The sequence below is a fragment of the Vipera ursinii genome, assembly GCF_947247035.1.
Source record: "Vipera ursinii genome assembly, chromosome: 5".
Classification (NCBI taxonomy): domain Eukaryota; kingdom Metazoa; phylum Chordata; class Lepidosauria; order Squamata; family Viperidae; genus Vipera; species Vipera ursinii.
In genome coordinates, this window is record NC_139518.1 from 40032341 (window position 1) to 40055700 (window position 23360).

Below are 23360 nucleotides of genomic sequence, written 5' to 3' on the forward strand. Positions count from 1 at the left end.
ACTGCGTTATTTCTTTAAAAAAAATGCGAGTTCATTGATTTTGAAAACGATAGAAGGAAAAAAAATCTGTTTGCTACCAGCTCAGCATGAGACACCAAAAAGGAAGCCCGGACTTAAATTGCTTTAAAAATGTATGGAACTAAAAGGATGGACAAAGTCCACTTCGAAACGTATCTATGCGTGACATCATCACAATGCTCCTCGCCACGACGGAGAACATTGCGCTCTTTTCTGCGTCCTAATTTGTTGACGTTACAAACTTTAATTGGCCAAATCTAACCGGGTCGCGGGTGAAGTGTGCAATTGTGATTGGCCAGCGGCGAATAATGCGTGCCTGCTATGCTGAGCTCCGATTGGCCGCTTCTCTGTACCGGGGGTTCTCTTTCATGCCTATGGTTACCGGTGCGTGAGGCAGGTTGGAGCTGGGAGCTTCTTCGACTAGACCCCCGCCATGTCCCCCCGCTCCCTCGGTGGCCTCCTTCTACTACTGCTGTGCCTGCTTGGGGACGCCATCGCCGGGTAAGTGCAGGGAGGAAAAGGCGGCCGGAAGGAAAGCCCGTTTCGGTGCTAAGATTTGCAGGTGGCCCCGCGGCAGAGGGTGGAGCCCCCATTGCCTCTCTTCCCCTTTCGGTGTTCTGAAAGGTCCGCTGAACCTGCTGCGGCTCTGCGCCTCCCCTCCCCGCTCGCTCTCGCCAGTCTCCGCACGATGGGAGCGCCTCGTCTTCCTCTTCCCCGGTGTGCGGACTGCTCCCTGTTCCGCTGCTTCCTGGCCATTTCTTCCTATCGAGAGTTGTAGGTGGTTACTGCCATTTCCTTCTTCCATCTCCCTTCGCGGGTAGCCAGGAAACGGTTCGGTTTCCGGTGCCCTCATCGGCAGATGAAGTGGGTCTCCTGTGGTTTAAAGCGCGGGGGAAGGGAAGAGAGATGAGTCGTAGTGAACATGATGTGTTAGGATCGTGTTAGCCACTCGGGTTCAAATCCCCGCCTTAGCCACGAAACCCTCTTTTTGACCTGTTACTTCTTTTCAGTGGCTGGAATCTATATCCATGTTTCCACTTTTACCTGTCTGTATACAGGTAGTCCTCAGTTTACAACAGTTTGTTTAGTGACCATACAAATTTACAGCAGCACTGAAAAAAGTAACTTATGACCGTTTTTCACACTTATGACCATTGCAGCATCTGCAGGGTCATGTGATTTACATTTGGATGCTTGACAGCTGGTTGATATTTATGCCAGTGGCAGTGCCCCAGGATCATATGACCATCTTTTGTAACATTCTGACAAGCACAGTCAATGGGAAAACCAGATTCACTTACTAACTATGTTGTTAATTTAACAACTGCAGTGATTCACTTAACAAATGATGTAAGAAAAGTCGTAAAATGGGACAAAACTCACTTAACAAATTTCTCACTTAGCAACATAAATTCTGGGCTCAATTGTGGTCATACGTTGAGGACTACCTGTACTATACCGAAATCAGTTGGTTGAATCTGCTACTCTTCTTGTTTATTGACTTTCTCAGTAGTGTTCCAATTATGGAATGTTTCTTAAGGAAAGCTTGGCTGTCACCTACTTTTGATATAATTTTATAGCAACAGGCATATAATTTAAGTCATTAAATAACTTCAATTATATTTGTTTTTTAAATGTTAATACTCTTTTTAATTTTAATTTTTGCATTTTTTAAATATAAGCCTGTCATTAAAAAAATTGTAAGCTTCTTTTATTAAAAGGTAAGATATTGCTTCCACTCAGCACATAGAGTGCAATTTTATGTACTCAGAGTTTTATTCCTGTTTCTGCCAATGAATTCAAGGGCATATGCAGCTTAAATGAACAAATAAAGGGTGGAATTTTTTGACATTTTTAATCTTATGCCAGGCTTCCCTAGCCTAGAGATTTCTACTTGTGTTAGGATTATAGTTTTTTTCTTTGTCTATTAGATTTGGAGACAATCCAATTCCAAAACAACTTTGGGTGCTTACAGTTTAAAAACAGATTAACAATAGAGAAAAAATCTGAAATGTCTGGACCACCATATCTCATATACCCACCCCTTCCCAAAAAAATCTCCACCAACAGGATTCACGAAACCCCTATCCCAAGTGATCAGAGTACAGTCATGGTTTTTAAATCCTTCTAAAACATTATTACTATGGGAGACACAGATCCTTGGGATCTATCATTCCAGACAACAGACACTGCAGCACAAACAGACTTTCCGAATTCTGATAGATGGCATTATTTGGTTGAAGGGACCAGGAGCACATTAACTGACTAATTTTAGCCAACAGGCAGAAATCATTGGAAATAGGTGGTTCTCAAATAATCTGGTCTTATACCATGAAGGGCTTCATAAGTGATAACCAGAAGTTTGCCAGCAACCAATGTAAGTCACAGATGTCATAGACATACCAAAGGATATTGAATGCTGCATGTTCTGGAATAGCTGTAGTTTTAAATGCTTTTCAAAGGAAGCCCTAGGTAGAGTTCATTGCAGTAATCCAATGACTAGGGCATAAGTGGTTGTCTGTCTTTAGATCCAGGAATGATCACCTGAGAGCTACCTGTATTTGCTATGTAATCCTAACCATGATAACTGACTAGTAAATATATTTAAGAATCTTAAATATCACAGGATCACTAAAGTGGTGCTCCCAAGTGATGCTTCGAAAGACATCCCACTTTGGCAGTTCTGGTGTTTTGCAAGAAAGCATATGCTGCGATCCTTAGAATGCAAAGCTTGTAGAACTTTCTCTGTGTATTGCTATTCTTATTATTATCAGCTTATGGCAAAGAAGAACATAAATTGTTTTTCTCCCCCTATGTTTTATTTTGAAGATCATAAGAGGCAATAATCTTCGTTGTTTTTCAGGAGAGATTTCTATAAGATTTTGGGGGTTCCTCGCAGTGCATCTGTTAAGGATATTAAAAAGGCCTACCGAAAACTAGCTCTTCAGCTTCATCCAGACAGAAACCCTGATGATCCCCGCGCACAGGAAAAATTTCAGGATCTTGGGGCTGCCTATGAGGTAACTGTATTTAGAAAAAGTCTGTGGGAAACATATGCATCCTGTGCTTCCTGGATTGTTCTCTTCAATGAAATTGTAATAGGATGGATACTGATTGGAAAATAGCAATGTGTTTGTGACATTAATGAGACTTGTTCTTGAAAACTTACCTTCATTTTCTCTAGGCTGATTTAATTGAGTACTTGAAAATAATTTATGGAAAGTATTATTTTTTTGTGAATAAGCAATAGGGGATTTTTATTTCTATTCAGCTTTCAATTGTACCAGATCAAATAACACATGGATGTCCATGCTGCTTTATTAAGTGATGTTTAAAAGTATAAAACTATGCTAAAATGTTGCATTGGCTTTTAATATGCAGGTGCTAAAGAATATTTTCATGAACTTGATTAATGGCAAGCTAAAGATCTTATATATGTAAATGGCTACGTATTGTGGGGAACAAGCAGAGGTTTCTTCTTAATTTGTCAAATTTAGAAGGTCATGGAGCTCTCTTTTTTCCTTTAGATTAAAGGATGTGACAGATTCTTGCATTGTATTTGGAAATGCTGTTCCAAACTTATGCATGAGAATGTGCTTTAATAATAAGATTTGCTCTGCCTGTATGTAGTTTCCTTATACACACATCAGGATGGAAAAGTGAATAGCTAACATTTAACAGAAAAGAAAATAAACAGATGAAGCTATTGTCCTTTATTCTTCTTCCTCATTTCTGTCAGTTCCTTAATCTTTTTCCTTGAGAAATAGAATCAAAATATTTTGATAGTTAAGTAGTTGTTAGTTGATCTTATATAGTCAGTCCTGTAATATGTCTTACAACAAAAGGGATTAACAAATCTGAACAAGCTGCAGCATAGCGTAAGCAATTACATGCTATAATTTGGTAAGAAAGAATTTACACAAAGGAATAACTAGAAAACTGATCAGTTGTTCAGTGGCTAGCAACATAACGGCAGATGGAGTTGGCAATGTCCCTGAGGCTTGGAGGCACTTAACAGTGTGCCTTTTGCAGGAGAAGTGGCTGTGAAAATCAAGGCAACGTATCGTTCTGGTGGCAGCAATATTTGGTGACATTGGATTGTAAGTGTTATTTTAAAAAAAGGCCTATGAGTCACATGATGATTTGGCCATTTAGGTGTGTTCTGACATTTTCCAGGAGATATTTTTTCTGAACCAAAAGCCATTTGGAGAATTCTGGATGTGATACATAGGTGAGGGATGGACACAAACTGCTTTCAGTTTAAAATATTTCTGGAAAATATCAGACCACTACAAAATTGATCAGATCTGTATAGTATGAAGGCAAAATATAGTTTTGTCCATTGTCCTGTTTAGAAGTACTTTAAACCTATGTTAATATATGCATAAAATTTATGTCTCCTACAGGTATTGTCAGATGAGGAAAAACGAAAGCAGTATGATGCCTATGGAGAAGAAGGGTTGAAAGAGGGACATCAAAGTTCTCATGGAGATATTTTTTCACAGTACGTTTGCTTTGCTCCTTCACACTTTTTTGCAAGATAAAGTGTTATCTTACAGTATAGTACAATGGCATCTGTATTAATTAATTTCAGCCATTTTACTATTATGTTTTGTTCAGCAAGAGCAAAATTGCAATGATGCATCTAAAACTAGTTTTAAACAACATGAAGGACAGCAATGAGAATTGCTATTAGTAAATGCCAGCTGAACAATAACATCCATATTAATTAATGAGTTAAAAAGTTGTTTGTAACAATTAAGTTGTGAATCTATAATGGTGACCCTGTGCAAAATTCTGGAGGTTTTACATGTATTTGGAGTGAAAATTATATCATTTCAAGTTTTTCCAGGATTCTCCAAAGATCAAGAGTATCTGATAAGATAGATAGATAGATGATAGATAGATAGATAGATAGATAGATAGATAGATAGATAGATAGATAGATAGATAGATATTCATTCCCAACACTGATTACCCCATGGATTTAGAAGCTATGTCATGAGCAGGAACTGCAGCCTAACATACAGGCATTCACACTTCGCAAGACAGAAAACACAGCTGCTGGTTATAGCTCTGACCTGCAGCACTCCCATTGCTGTCCTGCATGTTGTTTAAAACCCAGAGTGTCCTGCGCACATTTCTGAGAACACATCAGGTTTCATTAACACATGCCAGGTCTGCCTTTTCAGTTAACACTAAGCCATGGATGAACCCTCACCAGCAATTGTTATCTTGCAACAGAGAGAATAACATAATCACATCCCATGTTATTTTTTTAGTTGAATTAACTCTGCCTTAAATCTGAATGTGAATGCTCAATTACGGTTTCACATTTGGAAAACCTTCATCACTAAGGGCACATACTTGAATTGCATAGTCAGCGGATTTATGTGAAGGCATAGTGATCAGTTTATTTCATACAAATTACAGGCCTGACAATGTAGAATATTAAAGTTGACAGTGTATTGATTAGGAAGTGTATGGCACTTTTATCTACCATGTTCTTTCTGCAAGTAATGAAGCTATAAGAGACCTACCATGGGGCTACTTACAACCTGGATTTAAAGTTTTGACAGTCATGGCCTTCTCCAGTCACATGATTGTCCTTAGCAACATGACCACATTTGTGGCATTTGCAGCATTCCATGATCATATGACCACATTTTATGACAGTTTTGCTGAAAACCAGCACTTCTGGCTTTTGACAAAACCGTTGAACATTGGTTTGCTTAATGACCATGGTGTTTGCTTAACCATCACCACAAAAAAGATCATAATATTGAATCAATGACACAACCCACAAGTTATATGACTATCATGACTTACAACCATGATGGGCAGGCTCCATTATGATCATAAGTCAAGGATTACCTATACTTTTTCCTCTAAAAGGAAAATATCAGTTTTTATAGGAAACTGATGACTGTTTTGGCCAATATATCAAGTCAGTTCCATTTTTTGCAATTAAGAATAAATGTATTCTGGTACTGCTTCTCCATGGCTAGGTAGTAATTCCATGGAAGTTTCTCTAGAGCTCTAAGCAGCAATATCAAGTAAGAGGGCTGTCAAAATAGAATTGCATCTAAAAATTGCCTGAGTTGCTGTAGAGTCTAAGGAAGATGATCTTGATGGAGATATGCAAGCTTTGTTGCCAAGACTAGAAATAAAACATATTTTAAATCCAGAATTAAAATCAGATAAGGTTTGAAAGTGGCTGAGACAGACATCTCCCTAATTCACTGAACTGAACTGTAGCCAAGTTCCATAACAAAGGTGAAATCTTTGCCCTTAATAAAAGAGCATAGGAGACTTGCAAAATTGATGTCAGCCCCACTAGGTAGATCAGACCAAACGTTCAATTCCACAGGAAGTCTAAAACTACTTTTGTTGAGACTGACTATAATAACAGACTCTTGCAAGTCTGATTCTGTTGTACCTCCTCCTCCTCCTTATAATTCAGTAAATCTCCATCAACTTCCTTACTCCCTATAATTGCCTCAGTTAGTAATTTCTTACCTGCTGTCCTATAAGTTTAATAAAAAGGAAGCTAAATGAATCAATATTCATGTCTTTTCAGTTTCTTTGGAGATTTTGGTTTCATGTTTGGAGGCAGTCCTCGTCAGCAAGACAGGAACATTCCAAGAGGAAGCGACATTATTGTGGACCTAGAAGTTACACTGGAAGAAGTGTATTCAGGAAATTTTGTGGAAGTAAGTTAGGCAATTTGCTTAATAGGTCTCCTTTGCTTATATAAAAATCTGTTTTTCAGGCTTCATTATTAGAACTAGTTCTCTCTCAGTGAATGAATATGAAGGAACACCAAAAGTATCCTTGGAACCACCTACAGAATGTATTTCTTATGGAATTTCAGTGCACGGTGAATGTTAGGTAACTGCTTTCAGTTTGTGTCAGAACTAAATGCTTGTGAAAGAGTAGAAGAGCAACTCAAATTAATCAATGGCCCTATTTATATGCAACAGGAACATGTAACTTTTTTCCCAGACCAGGAGCCATACTTTGCCTTTGGTGATAGACATCCTCCAAAAACTACCATATTTTCTGGCGTATAAGACGACTTTTTAACCCATGAAAATCTTCTCAAAAGTCAGGGGTCGTCTTATACCCCGGGTGCTGAAACTTTAGGGACAGGGCTGGCTGGAAAACCTGGAGCGAATCTCCCATTTGGTCTTTTTTTTTAATCCCATTTATATCCCGCCCTTCTCCGAAGACTCAGGGCGGCTTACAATTTAAAGCACAAATCAATGTGCTTAGCAATAGCCTTCATTCTATGTATATGCCTGCTTATTAGGGCTTTTCCCCCACCACAAGCAGCATTATTACAAAGTCAGCTTATTGCTCCCAACAATCTGGGTCCTCATTTTACCTACCTTGGAAGGATGGAAGGCTAAGTCAACCTTGAGCCTGGTGGGATGCGAACCTGCACTAATTGCAGGCAGCTGGTGTTACTTAAAGCTCTGCGCAGGGAAAGCTTTAGAGTGAATTAGGAAAAGTGAAAAAGTGAATTAGGGAAATAGGGAACGGTTGCTGGAATTGGGTATGTGTAGTTTAACGAAGAGAAGGGTGAGGGGTGACATGATAGCAGTGATCCAATATCTCAGGGGCTGCCACAAAGAAGAGGGAGCCAAGCTATTCTCCAAAGCACCTGAAAGCAGGACAAGAAGCAATGGATGGAAACTAGTCAAGGAGAGAAGCAACCTAGAACTAAGGAGAAACTTCCTGACAGTTAGAACAATTAACCAGTGGAACAACCTGCCTCCAGAAGTGGTGAATGCTCCAACACTGGAAGTTTTTAAGAAGAGACTGGACAGCCCATTTGTCTGAAATGGTATAGGGTTTCCTGCCTTAGCAGGGGGTTGGACTAGATGACCTCCAAGGTCCCTTCCAACTACTACTACTACTACTACTACTTATTCTTATTTTTCTTATTCTTATTATTAAGTTTAATCCACTTGCACTGTTTTATGTATACTCGTCTTATACGGCGAGTATAGCCCAAACCCTATAATTTAACAGGAAATGTAGGGGGTCGTCTTATACGCCGGAAAATACGGTAATGAGTGGAACCGTAAAAATAAATAAAAATTAATTTTATTTAAAATTAAGTATAATTATTATGATTATCGACTGGGAGTGGAGAAATTTAGCTAGGATTTGAAGGGTCCCCTATAGCTTTTACTTCCACATTTTTCCTTTTTGAGGCGTCTGGGGGGGGTAACACTAGCTCCATTGAAATACTTTTGAAAAGGAAACTGGGTGAGTCTTCCAATGTGGTCAGAAGATTCTTAATTTATTGTGTGCTAAATTATAAACCTCTATATTGGTATTTATTAAATAATCATTTATTTAATAAATTATTTGTTAATTAGCTATTAATAATGTTAAATCAGGGAAAGATCAGTAATAATAATCACAACTAAATGCTAACTGAAAAGCCAGGATATAATTTGTGATTATTTATATTAAGATTATTTATGTTACAAAGTCTAAATAGCAGGTGTATTATAAATGAGATGTTTGTCTTCTTTATTCATTTGAAAAGGCTAATGGGTTTTATATTGTAAAGTTTGCATCCAGCAACATTATTCTTTACCTGTTTGCAGGTTATTAGAAACAAGCCAGTTGCAAGACAGGCACCAGGAAAACGGAAATGCAATTGCCGGCAAGAGATGAGGACAACCCAGTTAGGCCCAGGACGTTTCCAGATGACACAAGAAGTTGTCTGTGATGAGTGTCCCAATGTCAAGTGAGTTTGAGGTCCTATGGCCATTTGGTGCTTGAGTAATTGACAATCATACATAATTGTTAAAAAATAGCAGAGAGGGAGGATGATTATATTACCAGTATGATGGCATAGAGTGTTGTTGTGTTTTTTTATGGATTGAAAAGAGAATGAAACTTCTATGCCTGAAAATCTTCAGGGTGACTGAAAGGAGCCTATACAATTGTTCTGTCATTATGACATCCCTGGCAGATTTGTTCTGCCAAATAAAAGTTGCAATGTAGTGCTTCAAATTCAAACAAGAAAAAAGGGGCTTTAGAGCAGATGTCCTCAACCTCTGGAACATGGACCAGTACCAGGCCGCGGCATGCCAGCAACTGGTCCACACAAACAAGCAAATCCCCATTCGCAAGATGCAGGCAGCACACAAAACCATGCACCCTCCAGTCCGCAGAAAAACCTCTCTCCATGGATCCTCATCCCTGGTGACCAAAAGGTTGGGGATCTCTGCTTTAGAGGATACATGGTAGTGCCTGCTGACAAATCTTTAAATCAAATGTATCTTTTACCAAGGACGACACCACACTGTAGACACTATGCCATTCCAGGAAGGCTTCATTGTTTTAAGGGGTTTCCAACAGGCGCTTTGTGAATGTCTATACATTTGGCCTTCAAATTCTTACCTGTGTACAGCCATCCCTCGTATAACAGTCTTTCTCAATCTTCGCAACTTTAAGATGCTTGCACTTCAATTCCCAGAATTCCCCAGTCATCATGGTACTTGGTCCACATGTCTTAAAATTACCAGTTAAGAAACACTGGTAATTTTTATGTTGATCTGTTGATACATATTTAGCTAGGGCTTGAAGTGTTTCTGTAGCTATGTAAATATAGTTGTGTTCATAAATTTACATAACCCTTGCAGAATTTGTAAATTATGGACTATTTTGTAAATAAACAAAAGTAATCAAACAGTTTTTTGATTCAGATTAAACTATTAGGCATCCCAAAACAACACAATCATTAAACCATAGCAATAAAAAAATGGTGGTTTGCATACTCTTAGTTCTTAATAGTGTATATTGCTCCCTTTAACATCAGTGATCCTAATAGTCCTAATTGCTCCCTTTAGCATCAACATCCTAAACAGTCTTTTAGGATAGTTATGAATGAGGCCCTTTATTTTCTCATGTAGTAAAGCTAGCTATCCTTTTGGCAAAAAGTCTGCAGGTCCTGTACATTCTTTGGTTGTCTAGAGTGAACTGTATGTTTGAGATCTCAGACAGGCTCAATGATGTTGCAGTCAGGAGACTGTGATTGTCACTCCAGAACCTCCACTAACGAGTCGACATAGCTTTAGGAAGCAGATCACTGTCATGTTGGAAAGTCCAAGTGTGTCCCCATTCACATCTTTCAGGCTGCCCAAATATTCAAGGGTATGGGAATTTTTGAGCAGAACCATTTTATTATTTCCTTTATTGCTATGGTTTGTTTTATGATTGTGATGTTCTTAGATCCTAATTGTTTAATTTGAATCACATGACAAAAATGTGTAAGTAAAGTCATGTTTGCTTATAAAATAGTCCACATCTTAAAAATTCTGCAAGAGGTATGTAAACCTATGAGGGTTTTGCATATTGCAAGGGCATGTAAACCTAGTACCACAATTTTTATTTTTTTTATTTTTATTTATTTTAATTCCATTTATTGTAAAATAAATAAACACAATATGGCCTGATTGAAGACACTTAAGATAATACAGTGTTAAAATGAAATATTCTCTTTCATATATTTATTGTTTAACTGATATTTTCCTGTTTCTCAGACTTGTAAATGAAGAACGAACATTAGAGGTGGAGATAGAACCTGGTGTTAGGGATGGGATGGAATACCCCTTTATAGGGGAAGGTACATCTTTTAATTTTTATTCTTATCTAATTGGAGGTTGTAATTTATAGAATGTGTGAAAAACTGTGAATGTTCTGTTTGTTTCAAATTGATGAAAATAAATTGGGGCTGGAAATTTGGAGCCTAATTTGGACTCTGCTTTTTTAAATATACTTGAAACATTTTGTGCCTTTGAAAAAATATTTCCTATAACACTACTAAAACTTAAATACATACAGAAGATACATAATCCTATGCAGAAGATTATGTATCTTCTGTACGTCATGACATTTTTTCTTTCTCTTTTTTATTTTATAAGCTTTTTGCCAATGTCTACATAATCATTTTCAGGGGAACTTAGCTGTGAGTTGCTATGACACTAGAAATAGAAATCTGTGTGTCAGTATTGTCATCCTTTAATTTTTTATCCTGCTGCAATACAACCTATATCTTGTTCCCAGATATTTCATAATCTTCATAAATTAAATAATGGTTATAACAGAACTATGTGCTAACCATAGATTTCTATGCAGACTAAACTAGGTAGTTTACTAAGATTTCAAATTCGGTCTAACCGGTTGTAAGCTTGTATTTTTAGACTTTTGCCTTAATAATGTGTACCAATGTTTTTTGAGTTAACTATATGTATTGAATTTCATTAACTCATAAGGACAGAGTTTGAGGAAAAAGTCCCCATCTTGGTAGATCAGGTCATTATAGAAATCTTAAAGAAACAGTGACCTAAGGTATCACTATAAAGAGATGGTTTAGTTTTGAGACATTTAAGCATACCTAACACTTGTTCAAACTTCATCAGGAGAACCTCATGTTGATGGAGAACCAGGTGACTTGCGCTTCCGAATAAAAGTTCTTAAGTAAGTTTCTCTGCTTTATGAAATAATGTACCAATGTTTTTTCTGCATTAGCTATTAATGAACACACTTGCTTTAGTGGTACTAGCAATTACATATTTTTGCATGAAAAAATGCTATGCCCTCAAAGGCTTTGGTGGGCAGATTATTCCATTAAACCAGTGATGCTCCAACTGTAAGATTATCCTTTGAGACAAGAAGTGCATAGAGGATTAAAAGTATTTGCTTCTAGGAAACAGTAGGGGTCTGAAGCAGACTAAACCTTTCTCAACTATTACCAAAGACCAGGTGAGTCAAGTTGTTTCTGGAAAAAATATCTGCACTGAATATCTAAAGATGATTTCACAGGAAATGCACAAAGAGTTGCTGTGAAGATCTAAAGATCGAAAAGTTTTTTCTCTGCCATATTATGACAGAGAAATTTTATACATATCTAAATGCTAGTATGTAAAATTAGAATTAATATCACTGTGGTATTAGGACAAAGGCTAATTTACTTCTAATCATGATGCAAAAATACTATGCATGACTGTACTCACTCAAATTTCAAAATGATTTAAATGGATTTCTTCAGAAAATTAATACATAATTTCCAATTTGTCAGTCTTTTTAAATTATAATATTTTTAATTTAACATGTTTTAAAATGAATAACTTTGCCATGACAGATGAATTAAGAAATAAAAATATTAATATCCTAATACATTGGCTACAGGCATCCACTTTTTGAAAGAAGAGGAGATGATTTATATACAAATGTGACTATCTCACTTGTGGAAGCTCTTGTTGGATTTGAAATGGATATTGCTCATTTAGATGGACATAAGGTAAGGTAGAAGATTCCTTTGAAAACATTTTCAAAGAATCCCTTTGTATCCATAATACACATGTTGGCACTAAGAGATAATATTGACATTATGATTCTTTTTGGTAAAATACTTCTCATGTAAAAATGTTAATCCTACTGAAAATTGTCAATATGGTTTTTTTTTTGTTAGGTCCATATTGCCCGGGATAAAATCACAAAACCTGGAGCCAAGCTGTGGAAGAAGGGAGAAGGTCTTCCAAACTTTGATAACAATAACATCAAAGGCTCTCTCATCATTACATTTGATATTGAATTTCCAAAAGAACAACTGACTGGGGAACAGCGAGAAAGTATGTATAGTAGTACCGTAATGATAACTCAGAAAGAACATTGACTTATTAAATTCATTACCTTGGTTGTCAACATATTAATGCTCAGTATATAGGAATGTAGGAATCAGGGTACAACCTGTACAAAAAAGGCAGAAATAACAAGAAAGTGCCAGAAGGAGTTGCATCCATGCCTGCTCATCAAAAAAATAAGTCAAGAAACTAAAAAACAGTACTTTTGTTGGTGTTAATTGTCACCTGCTAAACAAAGAGAAGATGGGAATAATGCTTTCCTAAAGCAAACTGCAATTTTTTAAGGAGGCATGAAATATAAGCTGCCCTCTAAATGTCATTAAATAGGGTGTAATGGCTCAGCAGTTAAGATGCTGAGTGAGCATGTCAGCTGGGAAGCTGACAGCCATTTCAAGACTTGAGCACACACAACGGGATGAGCTCCTGTTACTTGCCCAAGCTCCTGCCAACCTAGCAGTCTGAAAACATGTAAATGCAAGTAGATGACTGGGTACCACTTCAGTAGGAAGGTAACAGCATTCCGTGTGCCTCAGCATATAGTCACGCTGGCCACATGATCACAGAAAAGTCTTCAGACAATGCTGGCTCTCTTGGCTAAGAAATGGAGATGAGCACCACCTGCTATGGACATAACTGAACATACCTTTATCTTTAAATTCAATAGCTAGCAGCAATGGGGTCTTTAATTACCCTTACATCTTTTGGTAAAGAAACTTGGGGGGGAATTTCTGACATCTCTTAACTGACAATTTTCTAATTTAAGGAATGGAAAAAAGCACTAAAATTAGGGTAACCGTCTTACTGTGTTTTTGATGCTAACCAATTGAGAAGATGGAGTTGATGAAGTAGAAGCAGAAGGAACATTGTAGGGAAGTGAACATGGCTGTCTTAGTCATTCTTAGCATAAAACAACATTTAAAGGTTAAATGTCAAATAGAAATACTGGACATCAAGAAAGGGCAAAAATTCACTTAACAAATGTCTCATTTAACAACATAAATTTTGGGCTCATATGTGATATGTTGAGGATTACCTATAGTGTTATTGAAGGTTTCCTCTCTGAACTGTTTTGAGTAATATGTTGGTTGAGAATTGAGAATAATAACTTTTTCCCCTCTTAATATAGTAGCAGTCCCAAGTGTATTGTCATATTGTGATAGTGATTTTATTATTTTGCAGGTCTCAAACAATTGCTGAAACAAGCATCTCTTCAGAAGGTGTATAATGGACTGCAGGGCTATTGAGACTGAGACAAATGGACTTTCTTGTGGATAAATGAAATAAGTACTGTAAACTGCAGTCTTTTCTGCTGATCATTGTAGAACAAATGCAGAGGGTGGAGTAACCTCTGAAACCTTTTTTACAATAGTAAGGATAATTTTGGGATGGATCAGAAGACAACAAACAAAATTTCTTTATTCTGGATACAACTGGTGCTCTATTTGGAGCAATTAGGCTCCAGCCGTTGAGAGAGAGAGAGAGAGAGATGGTGTTTTTAACAGAATTAGCACACTGAAGTTCCGTTTTCAAATATATTTTGATGTTACTTTCCTTGCCACTCTTAATGAGTTTTCATAATTTTTTTCATGGTTCCTTTATCTTGTATCATCTTGGTTTTGAGATGTTCTTTGGCTCATCTTGGAGTTACAACTATCCCTATGTTTCTTAGACAGATTTGAGGCATGAGTAGATAATAGCTACCTCTGCAAATTGCTGGCCTCTCTTCTGATTAAACCGCTAGGTGCTTCCTGTTATTTACAGTTGTAGAAGTGTGTTAAGTTTTGCCACCATCCAGAGGGGGTCTTTGCAAGTTAACACTTAGAAATGTTGAATGGAAGGAAACTGGTTTAAATGAACTGAGACCCTTTTTGTTAATTGCCTGTCATTGCACTTAGAAGAAAATGTGCTATGTTGCTTTTGTTCACTTAGATATGAGCTGCTGTTTTTTTTAACAGAGCTCTATATACATATTTTCTCTAATTTACGGTTACAACATTTTAGCTAGATAAGTAAGAATACTGGATTATAAATTTGTGGGAACCTTGGGCCAATTCATATTTTAAGTAACATATGTTTGCAGAAGTACAAAGTATGGAATCTGAGTATTTGGAGTTTCCCAGATATTTTCAAATTACCCATATTTGCACAGTGTATGGTACTTAAGCCTGTAAATATTGACATATTTTCAGTACATACAACAAATACACTGTAACTGCTCAACATGACTATGGGAGCATTGGAAAAGATATGGTTTGAAAGGCACATAGTTTCAATTTTTCCCAGTCTCTTGGCTAATAGGCACACCCATAACTGTCTCATACAGACTTTTGTGTATTTTGCAGTATCATATTTATATATCTTTACTGAAAAGATGGCTGCAGTTTCTGACCCTGGATCAGCCTCTTATTCTCAAGAATGACCTAGCAGTAAATAACGTTTATTTCCTTGACTGAAAATGAAATTCCTTTATTTAATTTGGAAAACCAGCCGACTGATATTTACCAGCAGCACTGTATTATAATGGATGAAACTGATGAAGCCACTATATGAATAGGGAAGTAGAAAAGGCGAGCAATGAAATAAATAGCCACAAACTATGCATAGATTGGAATAACTTTATAAAAAATATACAGCCAATTATGCCATTCTTTTTTCTGTTTTAAGAACTATATTCTAAGTTCTACAAATGAAAGGAAACTTGACAGGTAAAATGCTTTTTTTTTAAAAAAAGTATATGACTATTTAAATATATGATTATGCCAGCTCATAACTGAAAACCCCAGGTCTAAATTCTGGCGAACAGCTAATAAGATCCTTAATTAAATGAGGATTTTTGGAGGATCTTTAGAGCACTTAGAAGTGATAAACAGGCAGCAATTTCACAATTGTTGGCCATCTGCTCAGTGTTATAAGGATAAAATGCATGGAGTTATTATCTCATGTTTTCATGATAAGCACTGTAATCCTAAGCATCCAGAAAAAATAGTGGAATCCTAATTTTTAGTAAACTTCTGAAGAAAATCTGTAAAAACCTCTTGCGAGAAGCATTATTTCTAGCTTGACCCAATTTAATTTAAAACATACAGTTGCTAATTCTGAATGCTTTTAAAGGTCCACAGGCTTATAAAGGTCCACAGGATTTGTCATCATAAATTGTCTTTGGAACTACAGAAGTATAGAAAGAGCCGTCCAAAATCAACTGAAGGGTATCACACTGCCATCAATATATTTCCTTTGATAAAGCTCTGTAATGTGATCTGATCAGGAATGCCTAAAATTTTTCATACAATTTTAATCGTATCAGGATCCTTCAAAGATGAACGTAGAAAAAAACAAAAAGAAATTTAGGCATTCTAAATTTTTACATTGTATTTGCCTGGTGGATAAAGAAATAAAAGAGCATGCAACTCTGATTGTTAAATACCTCCAAAAAATGGGTATAATACAGTGCAAATTAAAACATTGCCAACAGAACATAATAAAATGCAACATGGTCACAATAAAAAACTAGCACAGTATGTAAATAAACAGGTATATACTGACACAGCACGATAAAAAAATATTTCTAGTGTTTTCCTACACCATTTTTTTTCCCTACAAATGCAGAGTTTCTTTTTCCCCCCAGATCAACCAAGCGTTGATGCATTGGTTATGACAGGCTTGTCACCCGAGGCCAACATTGTGGCTAAGAAAGAGTGACTGCTCAGAGTTACCCAGCGGGCTTTCATGTATATGGTAGAACTAGAACTCAAGTTTCCTGGTTTCTAACTTGGTGCCTTAATCATTAGACAAAACTGGCTCTCAGCATGATAAAGTATAATGCCATATGAAAACTGGCTTATTGGGTTGAGTTGGATTGAAAGTGACTGACTCAGAGTGATGAACGAACTCTGGTCAGGTGGGAACTTGAGCCTGGACCTCCTAGTCCAAAACCACCTACACCAGCTGAAGCTTCTTTAAAGGAGAAAAGACAACCATTTTTTCAGATAGATATAAGATTCCTATATTTCTCATAGTGATGGTCTGTTTCCCCACACATTACGATTCCTGCATGCTTCTCTTCCAGTTGGCTCCATTGAGAAACCAAGAAAGCTGATGGTCCATTTGTTTGTCAGTGCTTCTGCTATCTCTTCCCACCTGTGCACAAGAACAGACAAACAGCTAATCCCATTAGAGCAAGAGCACCGATGCTGATGCCTATCACTAGTGGAGTGTGTGAAGGTCCTTCATGTTGCCCTGCAAAATGAAAAAGGAAGATTTAATTTAATTAATTAATTTAATTTATTAATATTTCTATACCGCCCTTCTCCCGAAGGACTCAGGGCGGTGTACAGGGCAAGAATAAACATAGAGATTTACAAAAATTAAAAGATAATTAAATACATGCCCGATTAAAAATACAATTAATACATGGTAAAAACCCCAATAAAAATAGTAAAAAGACCCCACTAATCCCCCCTCAGGCCAGGCCGGCTTGCTCGAACAAGTATGTTTTCAGATCGTGGCGAAAGGAGCGAAGATCGGGCGCCGTCCGGAGCTCAACCGGTAACTGGTTCCATAGCTCCGGGGCGCCCACAGAGAAGGATCTCCCCCTGGGGGCCACCAGTCGACATTCTCTGACCGGTGGCACCCTGAGGAGGCCCTCTCTGTGGGAACGCACAGGGCGGAGGGAAGTAGACGCCGGCAGCAGGTGTTCCCTAAGGTACTCCGGACCCCTGCCATATAGGCCCTGCCATGTAGGCCTGCTTTTAGGCAGGGAGGGGTTTGTTTTTTTGGTGGATGATGATGGAGCTGGGGAGAGGGAAAACAACATATTAAAATGACTTCTGACACAACTGTCATTTCAAATGCTATCTAAATGGAAGTCTTGCAGGAATAAAATCCTAAAAGGAAGTGTCTAGTGATGATTTACCGTACAGATAGATTTTCTTTCCCAAGCTAGAACTGTGCCCTGGAACACAAGCAAGCAACCACAAATGCAATATTTATTTTGTACAATAGTTTGCCCTAGGTCAGGGGTAGGCAACCTTGGCTCTTTTATGACTCGTGGACTTCAACTCCCAGAATTCCTGAGCCAGCCATGCTGGCTGAAGAATTCTGGGAGTTGAAGTCCACGAGTCATAAAAGAGCCGAGGTTGCCTACCCCTGACCTAGGTGATGAGATCACAGACCCTGTTCTGCCTGTCCTCACATCATCTTATGAAACACTTCCTTTTTAAACCCCCTATAGCCCCCATTTGGGGTAGAGTCAGCGCAGCTAGATGGAACTGAGCATTTACTGACTGGATGCCCTTCCTAAGCATCAGGTATTTTATTTTCCTGTTTCATTATTCATTTCCAAGGTTATTACTTTCTATTAAGAAAAAGCAAAATACTGCAGAATTTTGCTCTTCAGTGTTATTGAGATAGCAGCGTCACTTTTATTGCATATCCTTTCCTTTTAGAATTAGTGAGTAAGAAGAATTGACTGAGCCAGGATAATTTGTCAGGCTATCTGTCTAGCCAAGTGCTTCTCTGCAACTATCAATTATTTCACATACCAGTAATAGCTTTTTTGTTGTTAGTATGCAGCCTTACAAAGTTGACACATGTTTCTTGTAGGAAGAACTGTAGATTGGTAGTTGTCTCCGGGAATTGATTCAGCTTCTTACTGATATAATTGGCCACAAAAGTGTTAGACAAACCTTCCCAATTATTACTATTTGTGTGAAATTTCAGGAAATCGCTCCCATTCAGCAAAATCTTGTAGAAGCTTCTGGTGCCATTTTCAGACACTTCACACCCCTTTGTGCAATATATGAATATGGGATCTGCAATCAAAATATTCATTAGAAAAATATATACTAAATATTTATTTGAACATCATACACAAAGTAATGCAGCATAATATAGAACAAATGAAGCACTCAAACAGGCTTGCAAACATTCTTATACAATATGCATGTTTCCAATTGTTTTATCGTAACTTCAATAGAATCAATATATTTTCAATTTTTTTAAGTGAAAATTACCAATTTCCAAAAAACTAAAAGTGAAAAAAGTGCAAAGAAATATAAAAAGGGGGGGAAAGTTACAAAAATGGCTTCCAATCTTCTATTTTACTTCCCTTTTAAAGGACTTTTAAACAGACTTTGTGGACACCTATTAGACAGTATAATTCCTTATTTTTGCTGCCAGTGCTATGAATCATGGAGTTGGAAGTAACTTTACAAATTATTTAGTCCAATACTTTCCTCATTGTGGCATCTATTAGACTGACTCTGACAGGCCAACTTCTATTTGGCCTTCAGCAAAGGAGAATTGTGGCAACTTGTTTCTCTGACTGACAGTTCAGAAAATCAGGATTTCTAGCCTAAGCCTCTTCCTTGTATGTAGTTTTAACTCACTGGGTCTGATCCTGCCCTCTAGAACATTAGAGAATACATCCACTTGTATCTGATAATCCTTCATTTTTTTTTAAAGACTACCATATCTTTCTTGGGTTCTGTAGGTCAAACATACTTGAATCCTTTAAACATTCTTTATAAAGCTTCTTCCAGACTACCATCTTGGAAATCATCCCCTGAACCTGCTCCAATTTGTTATTGTCCCTTTTGACCTATAGGGCCCAAAAGTATAACATCTTGACCATAGCATGGATCTATTTTACGGGAACTGCTGCCAAACAATATCCCCCACATTATACTTGAGCCTTTTCTTTTTCATACCCAGATGCGGAACATTACATTCTATTAAATTCCATTCTGTTTATTTCAGTGTACTATTCAAGCCTGAATCTTCCATCCCCCATAAAGTATTGGCCATCCCTCCTTCCTTAGTACTGCAAATTTTGTAAGTATCCTCTCAACTCCCAAGTCAATAACAAAAAGTTGAACAGTATAGGGACATGGACAGACTTTACACTGCTGACTTCCCTCAAGCTGAAATGCAGCCATAACTTCTTGTTGTTAGCTGCGAAGTCGTGTCTGACTCATTGTGACCCTATGGACAACGTTCCTCCAGGCCTTCCTGTCCTCTACCATCTTCTGGAGTCCATTTAAGCTCACGCCTACTGCTTCAGTGACTCCATCCAGCCACCTCATTCTCTGTCGTCCCCTTCTTCTATTGCCCTCAATCTTTCCCAGCATTAGGCTCTTCTCCAGTGAGTCCTTCCTTCTCATTAGGTGGCCAAAGTATTTGAGTTTTAGCTTAGGATCTGGCCTTCTAAAGAGCAGTCAGGGTTGATCTCCTCTAGGACTGACCGGTTTGATCGCCTTGCAGTCCAAGGGACTCGCAGGAGTCTTCTCCAGCACCATAGTTCAAAGGCCTCCATTCTTTGGCGCTCAGCCTTTTTTATGGTCCAGCTTTCACTGCCATACATTGCAACTGGGAAGACCATAGTCTTGACTATACGCACTTTTGTTGACAGGGTGATGTCTCTGCTTTTTAGTGTGCTGTCTAGATTTGCCAAGCTGACATGTAGCCATAACTAGTACCCTCCAAAGTTCACCTAACTATAGTATGAGTATTTTACCATTTATAGAGAATACCTTGAGAAACTCTCAAAGTCTGATGAGTTCCAAATGCAGCATTGCTGCAACATCCTCCTCATCTAACATAGTAACTAACAAAAGAAACAACATTAACCTGTCATATTTTGTTTGCAACAAACCCATATTAGCTCCTGTTAGACATAGCATGGTTAGCTAATGATCACAAGCATGTTGTTAATCAGTTCCATATCTCCGATGAAATAATTCCATTTATTTTCACTCTTAATAGGAGACAACCCCTTTCAGGTGTTAATTTGAAAATGTGAGCAATTCAGTTTAACAGAAAGAAGGGGTACAATGGGTTGAGTGATAATACAAAATAGATGTGATAACATCACTTGTAAAGGTAGATTTTTTTCAATTTTTTTCATTATTTTTTGTTGCTGGGAAGTAAGGCTTTGTTTTTGAAATTGCTTTTAGAAAGTATATTGCATACATTTCCCAGCTCAAAATAGTGAAAATGATATTTTCATCAGTCATAAATGTTGGTGCTCAGCAATATCATCTTATTTAGAAAAAAGTCTGTTGCCTTAATGTATACTCCAACTATTGCCACCTTAAAAACTCCTTCATTACTCACAGGATATGATCTTTTCCTTAGAGAATATCATAACCATTCCCTGGAAGCTCTGCAGGTATTCGTGCAGTTTGCTTTCCGTCTGTTCCCAGAGGTTTGGTGCCTCTAATGATAACAACTGGCTCACGTTCAGTTGTTCAATATCACCCTCCAAGCTATGGCTCAGTATCCCATCTAGGACGGCATGGCCCATAAATGCCGTAGAGTTCTCTTTTGAAAAGTTGGCAGTCAATGTCATGATGAAGGTATGAGTTTCTGAGGAGAAAAAAATGAGATAAGCCAATGGAAGCAATAGTTTAAGTTCATTCTGCCCAGTCTACTGCTTCTGGCTAAACAGGTGAGGGATGGCAGGACGATGGCTCAATCCTCACCTTCCTTCCCCTTAGAAAAAGAAAGGAAATCAGCCTGGCTGCTCTTTTTATCTCTCTCTTTTTCTCTCCCTTTGTTCAAAGGCATCCTGTAGTCTTAACTGAAAAAAGCAGAGGGATTTGTACAGGAAGTATTGCACATTCAGGAAGGAGGGGTTGCCTGCCTAATTTCCCCTTTGAGAAGATATTTCCCATAGCATTGACTGTGGCACTGATTGGATGATTGCCAAGGCATTATATGACCCAGACTGCCAGGCACCATTGTTTAGCCTCAACATTCTTCCTCTGGTGCAAGAAATGTGGCTAAGAGACCTGTTTTCCTGACAAGTTCTCTGGTTCACCTTATTTTTACTTGACCAATGTGTTTATGAGGGGATACTTTTGGATAACCAGAGCTATGCTTAATATTCTGGGGAAACCAAAGTTCCATGATAAGCAATATAATGATGCAATTGTATGAAGATGGCTTTTGTCCTTGATTTTGGGGCTGTTATTTTTTCATTTAAAAAACACTGTGAAGCTGATTTACACTATGTTTTTTATTTATTCTGTGCCTTAAAATATGCAAGATTGAAAGTGAAGATAGGAAAAAGAGAAGCAATTGGCTCACCATACATCTAGGAGAAGAGAAACTGTTTTTGCAAGGCGCGTAGCCAATAATAAAACAGGAAATAGATTCAACATTGAGTCACTAACTCCTAAAAAACTGTGGGATATGGATGCATTTGGAAGGCATGGATGTATATAGGGCACGTGCCTGTATATGAAAAGAAACTTAAAGCTTAAATAAGAGAAGCTCCCAGAAGTTCTTCAGGCTCCATTAAACTGGATACCAGCCTTATCTCGTGGAATTTTTTCTTACTTTAAAACATCATTACTCTTTAGAACATGGTAACTATTGCACAATATCCCAGTCCTGAAGAATCTTTTTAGTTAATCATTTGCACAAATTTGTCCTGACTACTCCAAAAGGAATAGTCCTAAATTCACTCTATGCATGAGGATGAAAATTATTACTAATCTGTTCCAATTTAGAGTTCTGCATCTAATACTGTCAATCTTGGAAGATAATAGAATTTTATCTCTAAATAGACATTTACGGTACATGATTGCAATATGGTTCTTTCGGTCTAGCACTAATTTCCAAATCATGACTTCAAAACAGATTCTTTGTAAATTTCAAAATGTCATTAAAATATTTTTTACTGATTTGGATGTAACATGAAACAAATGCACAGATAAAAGTTTTGATCCATTCACTCTATTTCTGCACAAATGTACTTAGAAGTGTACAAATTACTTCCACAGTTTTCAGTAGAATACAGTCCCCAGCAAATGATATTTAGGATTACTGAACTAGTAAAATATTTTTAAAACCCAACCTAAATAAAATATATTTATTTTCTACCTAAACGATAGTAGGATTAGCCCAGGCAAATAATTTTAAAGAGGCTATTCTATAACTTGGTACTATAGATAATCCACCATCAGGTGTATGAATTAGATCTGTGAAAATAAGTGGTTATGAATAAGAAAGAGAAAGATCCATGGATACACATATTAATCTTTCACAGCCAATATCACAGTGGTAAAGACTAACATATTCTGCTACTTTTCACAGCTCACATTTATAGAGTGCTTAGCCAGCTTTATATTCACCCTTCCTGTTCTTTACTCAGAAACCTAATCAAATTACAGAATACTCACTACTTCCAGTTTTAAATCAAGACAACATGACTTTCCAAACTTACCTTCACCGTATGCCCAGTGATAGAGAGTCCAAGACTGGAGAAGAATTTGCAGGAGCAACATTCCCAATCAGGAGTCACTTATTTGCAAAACCAGGAACACTTCAGTGTTGTTAGTGAAGTAAGGTGTCTGGAAAGGAAACCTTGAAGTCTTTTATATGTCAAGCCAATATGTGTTAGTATCTCTGGGAACTACAAGCACCACCAAAAATCAGGGAGTTTCCTTTGCCAGGACTGGGCTGAAAGAGAGAGGGTATGGCTGGCTGGGAAGAGGCGGGTGGAGCATGTTTTCATCTTCCTATTTCCTCATGTTCAGCAAAGGAACTTTTTTCCTTGCCAGATCTGCCTCCTCCTGCTTCTCCCACAGCTGTGCAGGCTATAGCTGGAAAATGGCTTTAAAATGCCAAGCATGATTCTGTTTTTGCCAAGTATAGTATTTGGGACTT

The 23360-nt window shown here is 37.6% G+C and overlaps 2 protein-coding genes across 2 annotated transcripts; one reads left to right on the forward strand and one right to left on the reverse strand.

Annotated features, from left to right (window-relative positions):
- Window positions 1–347: 347 nt before the first annotated feature.
- DNAJB11 (DnaJ heat shock protein family (Hsp40) member B11) lies at window positions 348–14791 on the forward strand. The gene is made up of 10 exons (XM_083363657.1): window positions 348–519; window positions 2882–3038; window positions 4425–4522; window positions 6599–6731; window positions 8643–8785; window positions 10587–10669; window positions 11466–11523; window positions 12235–12346; window positions 12518–12677; window positions 13869–14791. The coding sequence occupies exons 1-10, from the start codon at window positions 452–454 to the stop codon at window positions 13931–13933; spliced, it is 1077 nt and encodes a 358-aa protein (XP_083219783.1). The 5' UTR covers window positions 348–451; the 3' UTR covers window positions 13934–14791.
- A 1531-nt stretch (window positions 14792–16322) lies between these two features.
- LOC310641025 (endothelial protein C receptor-like) lies at window positions 16323–23138 on the reverse strand. Its single transcript, XM_083363659.1, has 4 exons — window positions 22918–23138; window positions 20802–21053; window positions 18230–18499; window positions 16323–16925 (listed from the first exon to the last, which is right to left on the reverse strand). Exons 1-4 carry the CDS (start codon window positions 22976–22978, stop codon window positions 16813–16815), a joined length of 696 nt encoding a protein of 231 aa, XP_083219785.1. The 5' UTR covers window positions 22979–23138; the 3' UTR covers window positions 16323–16812.
- Window positions 23139–23360: the final 222 nt, after the last annotated feature.

Bases quoted from the DNA above. Each gene is read 5' to 3' on its own strand.
- DNAJB11 (XM_083363657.1), top strand. From the start codon at position 452: ATGTCCCCCCGCTCCCTCGGTGGCCTCCTTCTACTACTGCTGTGCCTG. The intron at 520-2,881 runs GTAAGTGCAGGG...GTTGTTTTTCAG, and splicing joins CTTGGGGACGCCATCGCCGG to GAGAGATTTCTATAAGATTT. The intron at 6,732-8,642 runs GTAAGTTAGGCA...ACCTGTTTGCAG, and splicing joins ATTCAGGAAATTTTGTGGAA to GTTATTAGAAACAAGCCAGT.
- LOC310641025 (XM_083363659.1), bottom strand. From the start codon at position 22,978: ATGTTGCTCCTGCAAATTCTTCTCCAGTCTTGGACTCTCTATCACTGG. The intron at 21,054-22,917 runs GTAAGTTTGGAA...TTTTCTCCTCAG, and splicing joins TCACTGGGCATACGGTGAAG to AAACTCATACCTTCATCATG. The intron at 16,926-18,229 runs GTATGTGAAATA...TTCATTTTGCAG, and splicing joins CAACAAAAAAGCTATTACTG to GGCAACATGAAGGACCTTCA.